Source organism: Bipolaris oryzae (assembly GCF_000523455.1).
Source record: "Bipolaris oryzae ATCC 44560 unplaced genomic scaffold scaffold_172, whole genome shotgun sequence".
Lineage (NCBI taxonomy): Eukaryota > Fungi > Ascomycota > Dothideomycetes > Pleosporales > Pleosporaceae > Bipolaris > Bipolaris oryzae.
Window position 1 is genome coordinate 23,827 of NW_006911448.1, and position 12,639 is coordinate 36,465.

At 49.8% G+C, this 12,639-nt stretch overlaps 7 protein-coding genes across 7 annotated transcripts; 3 read left to right on the forward strand and 4 right to left on the reverse strand.

Moving 5' to 3' along the window:
* Positions 1 to 723: 723 nt before the first annotated feature.
* Positions 724 to 1,081, forward strand: COCMIDRAFT_105493 (uncharacterized protein; the record flags this gene model as incomplete). The annotated part of the gene is made up of 2 exons (XM_007693599.1): positions 724 to 890; positions 946 to 1,081. Coding segments are annotated over 2 exons (303 nt in total), but the record flags the coding sequence as incomplete, so codon positions are not given.
* A 723-nt stretch (positions 1,082 to 1,804) lies between these two features.
* On the reverse strand, positions 1,805 to 2,962 carry COCMIDRAFT_29564 (uncharacterized protein; the record flags this gene model as incomplete). The annotated part of the gene is made up of 3 exons (XM_007693587.1): positions 1,805 to 1,857; positions 1,917 to 2,118; positions 2,174 to 2,962. 3 exons carry the CDS (start codon positions 2,960 to 2,962, stop codon positions 1,805 to 1,807), a joined length of 1,044 nt encoding a protein of 347 aa, XP_007691777.1.
* A 597-nt stretch (positions 2,963 to 3,559) lies between these two features.
* On the reverse strand, positions 3,560 to 4,476 carry COCMIDRAFT_8626 (uncharacterized protein; the record flags this gene model as incomplete). Its single annotated transcript, XM_007693584.1, has 4 exons — positions 3,560 to 3,670; positions 3,722 to 4,053; positions 4,103 to 4,298; positions 4,465 to 4,476. The coding sequence occupies 4 exons, from the start codon at positions 4,474 to 4,476 to the stop codon at positions 3,560 to 3,562; spliced, it is 651 nt and encodes a 216-aa protein (XP_007691774.1).
* Positions 4,477 to 4,780: 304 nt separating this feature from the next.
* On the forward strand, positions 4,781 to 6,241 carry COCMIDRAFT_40158 (uncharacterized protein; the record flags this gene model as incomplete). Its single annotated transcript, XM_007693590.1, has 1 exon — positions 4,781 to 6,241. The coding sequence occupies one exon, from the start codon at positions 4,781 to 4,783 to the stop codon at positions 6,239 to 6,241; it is 1,461 nt and encodes a 486-aa protein (XP_007691780.1).
* A 28-nt stretch (positions 6,242 to 6,269) lies between these two features.
* On the reverse strand, positions 6,270 to 6,607 carry COCMIDRAFT_105478 (uncharacterized protein; the record flags this gene model as incomplete). Its single annotated transcript, XM_007693600.1, has 2 exons — positions 6,270 to 6,471; positions 6,528 to 6,607. The coding sequence occupies 2 exons, from the start codon at positions 6,605 to 6,607 to the stop codon at positions 6,270 to 6,272; spliced, it is 282 nt and encodes a 93-aa protein (XP_007691790.1).
* A 686-nt stretch (positions 6,608 to 7,293) lies between these two features.
* COCMIDRAFT_105490 (uncharacterized protein) lies at positions 7,294 to 9,776 on the forward strand (the record flags this gene model as incomplete). The annotated part of the gene is made up of 2 exons (XM_007693601.1): positions 7,294 to 9,149; positions 9,605 to 9,776. The coding sequence occupies 2 exons, from the start codon at positions 7,294 to 7,296 to the stop codon at positions 9,774 to 9,776; spliced, it is 2,028 nt and encodes a 675-aa protein (XP_007691791.1).
* Positions 9,777 to 10,562: 786 nt separating this feature from the next.
* Positions 10,563 to 10,855, reverse strand: COCMIDRAFT_105495 (uncharacterized protein; the record flags this gene model as incomplete). Its single annotated transcript, XM_007693602.1, has 2 exons — positions 10,563 to 10,661; positions 10,781 to 10,855. The coding sequence occupies 2 exons, from the start codon at positions 10,853 to 10,855 to the stop codon at positions 10,563 to 10,565; spliced, it is 174 nt and encodes a 57-aa protein (XP_007691792.1).
* Positions 10,856 to 12,639: the final 1,784 nt, after the last annotated feature.

Below are 12,639 nucleotides of genomic sequence, written 5' to 3' on the forward strand. Positions count from 1 at the left end.
TCAAGAAGTTACTCTCATGCCTTATGCTACGCAGAACGAAAGCGATATTGCATCTTCCTACTCGAACTGGCAAGATCCTCTTTGTCCCATTTTCCGAACAAGAGAAAGACTGTTATCTTCGTATGGAAACACCTGTGATAGAACTCCTCGATCAGCCCTATGGAAATTACTTGCCTAATGCACTCGAGCAGATTAATAGACTAAGCCTCATTTGCAATCTCAGAACGCATGCACCTCAGCGCTACAACCAGGAAAATCCAGTGCCAGTAGATGGCTCTCTTACAGCAATGCTGCAGGCTCATCTCTCCATGGGTGAAGATATGTGTACGCAATGTTTGGGACCAGTTAGCTTGCCATCGATTGACGACGAATTGGGATCGATGACAAGTTCAAATACCTATTACTCGGCTTGTGGTCTCATCTATTGTGCCGCATGTACACATCTCCTATGCTTTCAGTCTCCAGGTCTGTGCAGATGTATCAACGACACGATATCTTGTTCTCTTATACCTTTGTCTTCATCTATCCGCACCCCATACCTGACACCTGTACGGGGTACCTCATCAAGTTTTCGTCACGATAGCGATGATATCAAGTTATCATCCAAAGTATGTGCCCTCATTGGACAGATCAAAGGCACCCCAACTGAGAAGAGGTAAGTCCCCGATCTATGCTGAGTCGTTTTTCTAAGCTACAAGATACAGTGTCGTGTTTTCTTTCTAGACAACGAGTCTCGACATGGTCGAACGAGGTTTATGCTCCGAGAACATCAGATACGTCCGCATTGATGGTAATGTCGCCCCCAAGAACCGTGTGTATGCTATAGAGCAACTTCGCCACAACCCGAAAGTTCGAGTAATACTTCTTACAATGTCCTGTGGCGCCTGTGGGTAAGACTGCTCTGTTTATGCACAGGTGAAGGGTCGCTAAATTTAGGATAAATAGGTTCAATCTGACGGCAGCTTCAGTATTACACTTGCTTCAACCCCAATGGAATCCATCACTCGAATATCAGGCGTTTGCTCGTGTACATCGTCTCGGGCAAACACGTCCAGTGACCATTTTCAAGTACATCATGTAGGACTCCTTTGAAGAGGTATTTAGTCCTCAAACATACGTGGTAATCAGCATCTAACAGTGTACAGCACATTCTAAAGGTGCAAGATCGCAAAAAATTCCTGGCCAATACACTCCTGTCGGACAGATCTGTTATCAAAGTAAGTCCTGCTTGATACCAATAGGCCTTGTTCATATGATTGAAGACAAATCTTTGCTGAATAAAAGGTATACAGGACCTACAAAAGCTACTTCATGAAAAGAGACATCAGGCGGGCCTAAGTTAATAATTCGAATATTGACTTTATCAGAGGTTTTTACCTTTGAGGACTACACATCCACACAAGGAGATGCTAATCGAGACTATGCTTTGATTTACATGTCCAGCGGTTGCTAAATGTTCGTGCGGCTGCGAGCAAAGAAAAGTCTAGATGGGTGAGGGAAGGACCAGCTTATTGGAGAATAAGACCCTGGTAGAGCAGCATCTATCAGGGCCCTTACATCGAGCTGTATAGCGTACGTAGTAAAGCTAGAACTGGGGAAACCAGACAGGCCCCGAGTTAATTGCTATGGCGCGTATTAGTGATCATTCCACCTCACCGCGCATCGCATTATCGGTCGCCTTAGTTACAAAAAGCCGAGTAGTGAGATAATAGTACATCACGAGCCAAGTATGCAACGAAGTGAGATATATCAGTCGCGAAACAAAAGGTAATTAGGTATATTTTTGCTCTCGAAAGTACTCCAACTATAGCCTCGACTTGGCAGCCTCGGGATCTGCCACCTTTACCAGAATTTTGCCTATAATCGTCAGTCTCCAAGTCTATATGCATCCAGTTGGCAAAGAAAAAAAAACATACCTGTGTTCTTGCCTTCAAACAGTCCAACCAGCGCTTCTTCGGCCTTGGTAATTCCGCCCTCATAAATAGTCTCCTTGCGCTTAATCTTGCCCTCGGATAGCCATTGCGCCAGCTCCTTCCTCGCCTCAGCGTATTTGTCCGCATAGTCGAAAATAACGAAACCCTGCATGCGAATACGCATCGAGATGATCATCATGTAGTTCTAGCACAGCAATTAGTATCGTCCCAACCACTCCCCTCGAATCGTATCCACATACCTTGAGTCCAGCCGGCTTCTTGTTGTTGTAATCAGAAATCGCACCGCAAATGACGAATCGTGCATGCGGCTTCGCGCGACTCAAAGCCAAATCGAGAATCTCTCCGCCTACGTTATCAAAGAAAAGATCAATCAGTCCCTTGGTCGCAGCGCGGAACTTGTTCACAAAATCCGGGTCCTTGTAGTTGAGCGCCTCGTCGAATCCTAGCGTGTCCTTGAGCCACGCAACTTTGCTATCCTCGCCCGCAAGCCCCAGAACCTTTGCGCCCTTGAGCTTAGCAATTTGGCCCACGACACTTCCGGTTGCGCCTGCCGCACCGCTCACAACGACAAAATCTCCCGGTTTAACCTGACCAACATCAAGGAGACCAAAGTACGCTGTAAGTCCCGTCATCCCAAGGACACCCAACGCATCCGTTGGCACAGCGCCCTCGGGAAGATCCAGAGACTCGACGTCCTTTCCTGGAATCACGGCGTACTCGGCCCAGCCGCACATGGCCTTTGCGTAGGTGCCGACGGGGAATTTTGGGTTTTTGCTCGCGAGGATGAGGCCGATGCCCTGTCCGCGCATTACCGCGTCGATTTGAACCGGAGGAATGTAGGAGCGTGTGGGATTAAGCCAGCCACGCATGGCGGGGTCGATGGAGAGATAGAGGGTCTGGAAGAGGACTTCGCCATCTTTGAGCGAGGAGGCCGAAGGGATCGGGTGAGACTTGGGTGTGAAGGTTTTGCCAGCTACGATGCCGTCCTTGGGTCGCTCAGCGAGGTGGACTGATGTGTATGAGGGCATTTTGGTGTTGGTCCCAAAGAAAAATAGTCGGAAGACAGAATATCGTGATGGGTATCGACTGTGTAGTACTAATAAGCTTCCGAGGTTGAGAGCTGCGCCGCGTAGCTATCACAGCAAACGTGTCAAGAAAAGGGACAAAAGCAACGGTGCGACAATAAGGAAGGATCCCAAGGTACGGGTCGCCCGCCATTTTGTTTGCACGCTGTCTGGCATTCGCACAGATTAAGCCGGACCAGCCAGATTGGAGCTGGCATGCAGAGGATTGCGGAGAAAGGTGCCGAGGTTCGGATGGGAACTTCCTATTGCGGACGCTGGGGTAGGTGCGCCGCGTTGGCGCTGACGCCTAAGCGCCGCGGCTATCATGTAATCACATTGCTGTCTGCATATAGAAGGCCCGAAGAAATGGTTCCTGCGAATACAATCGGCGCAGTGGAGAAGGTATACTGGAGTTCAGGAATGCAAGATGCGGTGTGTTGGATTTATGCGGCAGATTGAACTGCTACGTGCATAATACCAATCCCACATCGGAATTCTGAGAACATGCATGGTATCTTGTCATTCAGCAATATTATGGTTAGGAATAGCCAGGGAGACTCGTCATTCTTCGGCTCCCTCCTCCATCTCAACGTCCCCCTCTTCGCCTTCTTCTTCTTCTCCGCCTTCGGCCCACCATAGTGTCGGACCAAGACCTGGTTGAGCCATCGAACCCTAGACACACAATCAGACGTCTACTTACTCGGTGAGTGTTCATGTACTTACAATCACTCTCCAGGCCGTGGGTCTCTCTTCAATGATCTCGCCTTTTTCATCTTTTTCTACAATCGTCGGCCGCTGATCAAACCACTCTTCGTGTTCTACCCTGAACAGCACCGGCTCTCCCTTGTCAAAAAAGAGCTCTGTTCCCTCCGAGTTCCACACCCAGACATTCTCTGCTTGCGAAAATGACGAGTTCTCTGGTAGATTCTGGTACGGTATGAAGACTTCTGAAGTGAATTCGAGATCAATAATGATACCTTCTTGGTTAGATGATTTTATGCGCCCATAGATAATCTCGCCACGAAAAGGGCGGAAGACAGTCATGCGGAACTCGACTGCATTTGGCGTGAGTATGAAGATATTAGTAGACGAGTGGTGACGGACCGTTGACATTTACAAGTCCAGTGCCATGGCCGATGAGACCCTCGGAAGCCGAGAGTAAATCCCACATACAAAGACAGAGGCCAATGTTGGGAATGATTCTGTTGCTATACTTGTCGTTGATGACATCCTTGATGGCTTGCGCGCTAGGCTTCTCAAAGTCCTGCGGCTTGATTTGGATCAAGTCTTGAATCGTGGTCTAGGAGTGAGTCAGCATTTCTCCATGTAGTTTTTCCCACAGCAGCGAAGCGTGTTGCACAAGGGTAACATGTGACTGTGAAGGTAATGATGCTTTGAAATTTTCGACAGCGCATAAGAGTCATGCCTCGGGTTCTGGAGCACTGTTCGAGTTGAACTTGACTTACGAGTATGAACATGTTCGCAGCTTTGGAGGCTTCATGGATTTCGGTGTAGTAAGCGCTCGTCACCTATACATTTTGATTGAGTTGTGAGAGTCAAGAATCAGAGGCGCAACTTGCGCAATGATTAGCGTGGAGCTAGCGTTATCGATAACAACTTTTTGGATTGTCGTCGGACCCCCGAAGCGCGTCTCATCTCCTGCCGTTCCCAACTTTTCACTCTTCTTCGCCAACTTCATTGCGCTTTCCCTTTCAGCGGTCATGTGCCCGGCACAATGAGATAGATATAGCCTTTTTAATAAAAAACCTCAAACCTACCATAATGACGTTCAAATTTCCTCCGCCTCCGCCGCCGCCGCCGCCCAAGGCTACGTCAAACGAGCAGACATACCCAAGTCAACGAGAAGGTCACAACCGAGGAGGAGGCGAAACAGGCCGCGGAAGAGGAGGATATCAGAACAGAGGTGGTGGCTTCCATAACGCTGCCGGGAACTCAAGGGGTGGTCATGGACAGAATCGTGGGCGAGGAGATGCGCGTGGCAGAGGCCAAAGGGGAGGTTATCAAACCAACAGAGGGGGTGGATACCATAGGAACGACACCAGATATGGCCATGGAAACGATCTCAGGAATGCGCCGCAGAAAGCCACCTCACCAGAAGCACATGCCAACCCCCAGTCTCCACCGTTCGCATACAGCCAGCCCGGTCCTCAGTATTCTCCGCCCAAGCATGCAGGCCAGAAGCGAAAATTGAACGACCGCAACGGCAATGCGCAATCGCAAAGGAACTCCCAGCAACACAGCTCCAAACCACCCCGAGCCAAGGCTGCCGTGCCACCACAGGTACCCAGCTTTGGCTTTTCGCTGCCGCTACCTTCGATCCCGAAACCGGACAACAAGAAGCGCAAGGTCACTCTTGGGCTCTCACAAAAGGTTGAGCAGGATGAAAGTAGTGGTGAAGAGGACGTCGACGAAGAGGCCGCATTTTCTGCGAAACTAAAGAGTGGGGGCTTCGCTTTTGAGCACGAAGGAGAGACCATTACAATACAAACGGGCGCTGAAGTTGCAGCATGGATCAAGGATCGCAGGAAAAACTTTCCAACACAACAGAGGATCATAGAAAAGCAGGAAGAGGCCGCGCGCAAACGTTCAGCAGAGCTCGAGTTTTTGCGCAGAATGAAAGGGAAGCCGCCAAAAGAGAGCGAACCAGTGACACCCATTCAAAAACAACCGAACAAGGATCGGAATGGAGCCAAAACCGACAGCGCAAAACAAGAGGCGGAAAAAAGGAGACAAGAGGAGCTGGCTACATTGCGCAAAAAGTTGCACGAGAGCATGGTGAAGAAGCAGTCGGCACCAGCGACGGTAGACCTTGGACTGGGATATGATAGCGAGACAGAGTCGGACGAGGAGAGCTCGGTTCTCTCCGAATCATCGGTCGTGTCCAGTTCAGAAGAGTCAGATTCAGATTCCGGTTCCGATTCAGGGAGCGACGAGGCTCCAGAAACGGCATCATCAAAAACTGCGCCGCCGCCAATAAAAGTCCCACCTCCTCCGCCTGCGACTTCGCGAGCAGAAACGAAGAGCAAAAAAATGTGCACAAACTGGAAGCGAAATGGAAGGTGTCCGTACTTGAGCAAATGCAAATACCAGCACCCACCAAAGGAAGAGGATAATAAGCGTCAGGGGCTGTATGAGCGCATGGTAGAGCAGGAACTTGTCAAGGCGGACCAGCTCGCGCTTGACGCGATCAAATACCTGGGGCAGAATGGATTTCTGGGGTGAGCATGCAAAGGGTATCTGGTGTTTGATACTATTCTCCAATGACATAGGTACATCCTTGGCTGCCAACCCAAACTTCATGCACCTTTTGCGCATCGACGTCCCATCGCGCGCCAGGACCGACAGTCTCCTTCTTGGCACCAGGCTCATCAGGGTAGGTGTATGTTAGGGAGCCGTCCAGGACCAGGTGTGTGGTTTTGCCGCTGTGCTTGTGCGGCGGGTAGTGAGCATTGCTACGCGGTGGTCAAACAGACGTAATATATGTAGGGAGACGGTAACGCAAACTTACGGGCCATCTGTCCACGTGAAAACATGGCCGAACCCCCACGACCGAACTTCGCTCTCTGCCTCTTTCCGTGACTTTGCCATTATGCATGTGCTATGTATATATAGTTCGTGTTAAGTGCGACGAATAAGATGGATGTTTCGAAACGGCTGGACCCTGACATTCTGGGTGACGTCGATGGAGCTTGGCAAGGCGGGTGCGGGAGGGCAGCGATCAACGCAAACAGGGTATCGTTCCTCATTCACAAGCAAATGGCTTGATGCAGTATTTTTCTATCCAATGCTGCGTGGCATTTATCCATGGGTTCACGCCCTTGTCTTGCGCCCCACCCATTGGATCATCAAACGCCGATGCGGCAGCCAAGGCAGGCTCGAGCTGGAATATGAGGCCATTGCATCCATGCCTGCTACGACATGACCACCTGCCTCTCCTCTCTTCTTAGATACTTCTGCCACGCTCAAATCCCCTAGACGCCCAAATTGACGGCTGTATTGCAGTAGACGAGCATCGATCTTCCCCAAGGTATGTTGCGCACGATTCAGGGGACACGCAAACACATACTTGAAAGGGAAACGCTGACATCGTTCGAGACAGCTGAGCTTCCTGCAGTCCTGCAGTCAGCATTCCTCCAAGAATTCGCCGATCCTGGATAACTAGGCGCCATCGTCACCTTGCGCCTTTGCTTTTGTTCTTGTTCCCATTGTTCTTTTCAGTTTCCTACCCTCCCCTCTACACGCCTGGTGTTGCTGCCCGCCCCAACACCCCCACGATGCCGGACCCCTCCAAGGATAGCAAGCTGGGTACGCCCAAGCTCGACAACCCCCAGCTCCAGGCTGGAGGAGGAACAGCCGCTGTCGCCGCCAAAGCTCGTACCCTTGATGATCTGTCAAACCTCCAAAGCTACCTCCGAGTCGTATACAACGAGATCCTGGCCCGTCACAATCTACAGACCAAGGACGGACAATTGAGCTGGCTCAAGGAGCAGAATGGCCCCGGCAAAGACTTCGAAACTACAATAGACAGTCACCTAGAACTCCTGGGCGACGGCTCGTTTTCCTCCTTTGCCAATTACTTTGCCTCAGGACTAGGAAATGTCATGAAGCCCGCACCACCTCTAGATGAATCGCACCCGATTTCCGACTACTTCATCTCCTCCAGCCACAACACATACCTCACTGGTAACCAGCTCTCGAGCGACTCGAGTATCGACGCTTATAAAAACGTCTTGATGCGAGGTTGTCGCTGCGTTGAGGTGGACGTTTGGGACGGTGACGAGCTCTCCGACTCAAGTTCAGATGAAGAAGCTGCTAGAGGCAATCCTGGCGCCGACGCAGCGAGGAAAGAGAAGAAGAAATCCAAGACTGGTCTGAGCATTCGCAAACGCCTGGGCTTGAAATTCGGCAAGGACAAGTCAGATGAAGAAAAGGTGGAGACGCCTCCGCCGCCGCCTCAAAATGACACGCAAAAGATCGAGCCCTGGCACTCTGCTTCATTCAGCTCCCGAGCGGAACCAAAAGTGTTTCACGGTTACACTTTGACCAGTGAGATGACCTTTCGATCTGTTTGCGCAACCATCAAAGAATATGCGTTTGCAGTATCCAACCTACCCCTCATTGTCAGTCTGGAAGTACACTGTGGTCCTGAGCAACAGGAGATCATGGTCGAACTCATGCAAGAGTACTGGAAGGGTATGTTGCTTGAAGAGCCACTGGATCCAACCCAGAGCTTAAATACGGTCGGCTTGCCTGCACTTAAGGAACTGGAAAAGAAAATTCTCGTCAAGGTCAAGCGTGGTCATCCCAAGGTATCCCCTCCTCCCGAGCCACAGGTTTCCGCAGTTGGTGGGTCAGTGCCCGTGTTAGAACACACTGCAAGCCAGGACTCCGTAGGCTCAGAAGATGAATTTGGGCCAGACGGCGAGAAGAAGCCTCCTGCGCCAAAGCCCAAGGTCATAGAGTCTCTAGCGCGACTGGGTGTATATTTTGGCGGCTATTCATTCAAGAGCTTAGACACTCCCGAAGCGAAGATACCTACCCACATCTTTGCGCTTTCAGAAAACACACTGATGGACCTTCACGAAAACAACCCTACAGAACTTTTCGATCACAACAAGCACTACTTTATGCGCGTGTATCCAAAAGGTCTCCGGCTGACGTCTTCGAACCTCAACCCTTCCGTCTTTTGGCGTGCGGGAGTCCAGATCGTAGCTCTTAACTGGCAACGCTGGGACGGTGGAATGATGCAGAACGAGGCCATGTTCGCAGGTACTCCTGGATGGGTTCTCAAGCCAGAGGGATACCGCAGCACAAGCACTGCAGCAACACAAAAGACAGCCATCCCTCACCAGGACATGGATCTGAGCATCGAGTTCATTGCCGGGCAGAACATTCCTCTGCCTCCAGAAGAGGACGACCCCAAAGACTTTAAGCCATATGTCAAGGTCGAGCTACACGTTGAGTCGCACGAAGAGCGGAATGCCGAACCCGTACAAGGCAACGGCAGGAGCCAAAAGGGTGAATACAAAGACAAGACCAAGACGGCCAGGACTCCGAATCCCGACTTTGGTCGTGAAGTCATCAAGTTCACTGGCGTACAGGGGGTGACGGACGAATTGACTTTTGTCAGGTGAGTTTCTTTTTCTTTTTGTCGCTACGTGTATACATCGCCATGGGTTACACGCATCGCCTCTGCGCATACCGATTCAGACCCGACCTATCGCACAAGATGTCCCTGCATGAATTCCCAGACCTGATCTGGTATTCGGTGTGCTTGTGTGCTACGTAGGCACGGCCTGATGGTTTCACAGGCGCTGAAGTGGGATGTGGAGATAACGGTTGTGGCATCTTGCCTGGACCCAATCTGCCAAGCTGCACAGTGCCGTGATTCCGGTATCAGGCCTCGTCATTTTCTTCGCTATGACAGGGCTATCGTGTCTTGCCTTGCCTTGCTCGGCTCCTGCAGCGAGGCCTGCTTCGATGCAATAAAATCAAGCACTGATCGCTGTGACACAATTGATGTCATCGTACCTAGGAGCATGCAACCAAGTTCCAGTAACACATGCTAACCTTGTGTTTCTACAGATTCAAAGTCATGGACGACGAGCGCATCAGCGACGATCTGGCTGCATGGGCCTGCTTCCGTCTTGATCGTCTACAAACCGGTTACCGCGTCCTCCACCTCTACGACGCAAACGGCGTGGTATCCAAAGGCGCACTGCTGGTCCGCATCACGAAGACGGTTAGTGCGGCTTGAGTTATCTCATGACCGTAGAGTATCTGCTACTACTACTATCATTACCATTATTGTTATTTCTTACAATGTCTTTTCTTTTCCTCAAATCACGTCATACTTACATACTATATGTGACCTATTTAGGTTCGGTGAAGGGGGGTTTGACTAATGCGGATGTTTTAGTTTTTTCCCGTCGGCCCCCGGTTTGGGCGTGGTAAACAGTTTTCGCATGATAGTCTACATAAACATCAGGGACGCGGTAGGACGCAGTCGTTGTATCATCCGACAAAGGACGAGAAGAAGTGGTATCAGGTTGGACGTCAGAAATCTGTTCGGCTCTGAAAGTGTGAAGGTGTAAAGTGAGATTCAATGCTCTTGGAGCGATGGCGCTATTAGCGGGATAGTTACAGTCTTTCCTCGGCTTTCCTAAGTGAACATGGATGTTCATATTGTTACTCAGGTTGAGTCCATCATACATCACATACCGCCCAACCTTAGTATTCAACAAAACAGTCAAATCGAGCATAAACCCAACAAAACTTTTATTTGACTGACAATTTCGAACCAAACCCCACACGCAGCCTACAAATACATTTTCCCAATTTCAACACACTACCCTCCCCCCTCCTCCTTTCTGCCCCAGAAAATGCAAATCCAAACGACCGTCCCGAGTTCAAATGCATTGCAACTCTCACCCCACATCTTTTCCTTAATTTGCAATTCCAACCAGCCATTTCTTTTTTTTTCTAGTCACCATCCCCATCCCCGCTGTTAGACCGGGTATGTGTAGAGAAGTAAACGACTGCTCTAGTTCACAGGCGTCCCACACTCATGACAATTTTTCCCGGGGATAACCCAGACTGTGTCGCCGCGTTCGAGGCAGGCGGGGCATCGACGACCGGGAACCTTTGTTCTTATCATTTAGCACATTCCTTTATTCATTTGTTTTTGTTTTTTTTGGGGGGGGGGGGGGGGAGAGGGAAGGGGAGGTGGAGAGGAAAAGGAGGAAAGCAGGGAAAACGTACAGGCATTGTAGTTATACCTTCTTCGTCGTTCATGCAGGGGATTGAGAGGGTGGAGAAGGGGAAGTGCTTGCACATCTTTCTTTTTCGTAGCTGGCTTTGATGGGGGGGGGTTTTTTGGGTGAGGGGGAAGGTAGGATGAGTGAGCGTGGTGTGGGACTGAGAGATTGAGGTAGAGGCGGTGGATGGAGATGGAAATGGAGATGGATAGTTGATCTCATATACTGATTGTTTATAGATTTTGCATGACGGCTATCTAAGACTAAATGGATACATGTGCAGGTCATGGTGTAACACGTGTATTGTGGCGTTTTTTTAGCCGGTATGGAGATGCAACTTCCCGGCTTGTGATTGATGGGGATGAGATGTGAAGTTTTCTGAGCTTCTCGTTTGCTCGGATATCGCCGTTGCGCATGTGCGGGGGTGAGATGGTGGAGTCTGTCTCGTCTTGGTGACTGGATAAAGTGCTGATAGTTGGATTAGTGAATATTAGTGGTACACAAGTCATGTATGTAATGCGAGGCGGAGATTTGAGTGTTGTGATCCCTGCCGATTTCCCCTTGGAAAAACGCTAGATGTGTTCGAATTGAGGTTCCATGCTGTGACACACTGATGGAGACGCTGGTATACACGGGTGTCACAGAGAAATAACGGTCCAGACGAAGATAGTAAAGGTATCCCCTTGGTCCTTGTTCACTGGTATGATGCCAACGTTGGCGGGATACAATGGTACTGCGCACTCTAGTATCTCCTTTCGAACGCGGAAAGAATGCCATGGTTTGCATGAGCATATATTGAATCATGCAGATATCAATACACGTACCGTCTGGGCCTTTCTTCTCTCTAAATTGCAGACTTTATTGCATTCGGTAAACTGCCTCATGTCTCATGCATCTTGATTTCATTGGTGAAAAAGTAGGGAAAGCGGGGTGACATCTCGTTTGCTAATTGCGTAATTCGGTACCAAGATTGTTAGCGTCAGTGTTGTACTGGATAGTAACGATGAAGACAAAACTGCACGTCGTTTGAGCGGGTGAGACACGTCGATTCGCCTCGTCAAATTATGGACCTCTGTTTTGTGCACCAGTTTTCAACACGCCGGTCCTTCGTCTTCACACTATCCAGTATTACTGATGTAATGGAATCAAGCATGACATTGATTGACAAAAGAGGGAAAGAAGCGGCTCTTGGGCACTGTTACTCGTTTTCTGCTCCTTGTCAGAAACAGCAACACCCTGGCCCACATATTTCCTGTAATTTCGTAGGTAGTAAAGCTTAAGAGCGCGTACTAGTTGTGCATTGTGGTATGTGCACCAAAAGACAGGGATTGTTGCTGCACGGAATAATTGATATCGGTCGATCGGATCGCTGGTGCTAATGTTGTACTACTACGGTTGTCTGTTTAGAGTGACCCTGCTGTTAGCCGTTCCCCTGGGCGTCTAGTCTGCAGCACTGGGCCGTTTGGTGCAACTAACAGGTGGCGAGGGTAGTGGTTGGACTGACAAGGAATTGTGGGACGTATCGGCGCTGCTACTTGATGGGCTTATGGCGATACGCGGATGTAGCGCTCTTTTTTGCGTGGTCTGGTTGTCTTCTAAAATTCATGTCTGAGGGAAGACGGTTTCTGTATCACGCAAGCCAGGAGTCAGGAACCTATGTATGCTAATTCACTTGGCATTTAAGTAAAGGAAGGAGCACCCTTGGACCCCTCAATGCATTGCTATCCATATCCCAGCACTTAAGTGAGCCACACCGACGGGAATGAAGATCCACTCAGGTATATTTAAACATTAACCCTATCTATTCGCACACAATGCCCAGGATAAGTAAAGAGAGTTGTCAGAAACTGGGTTGTTGAACAG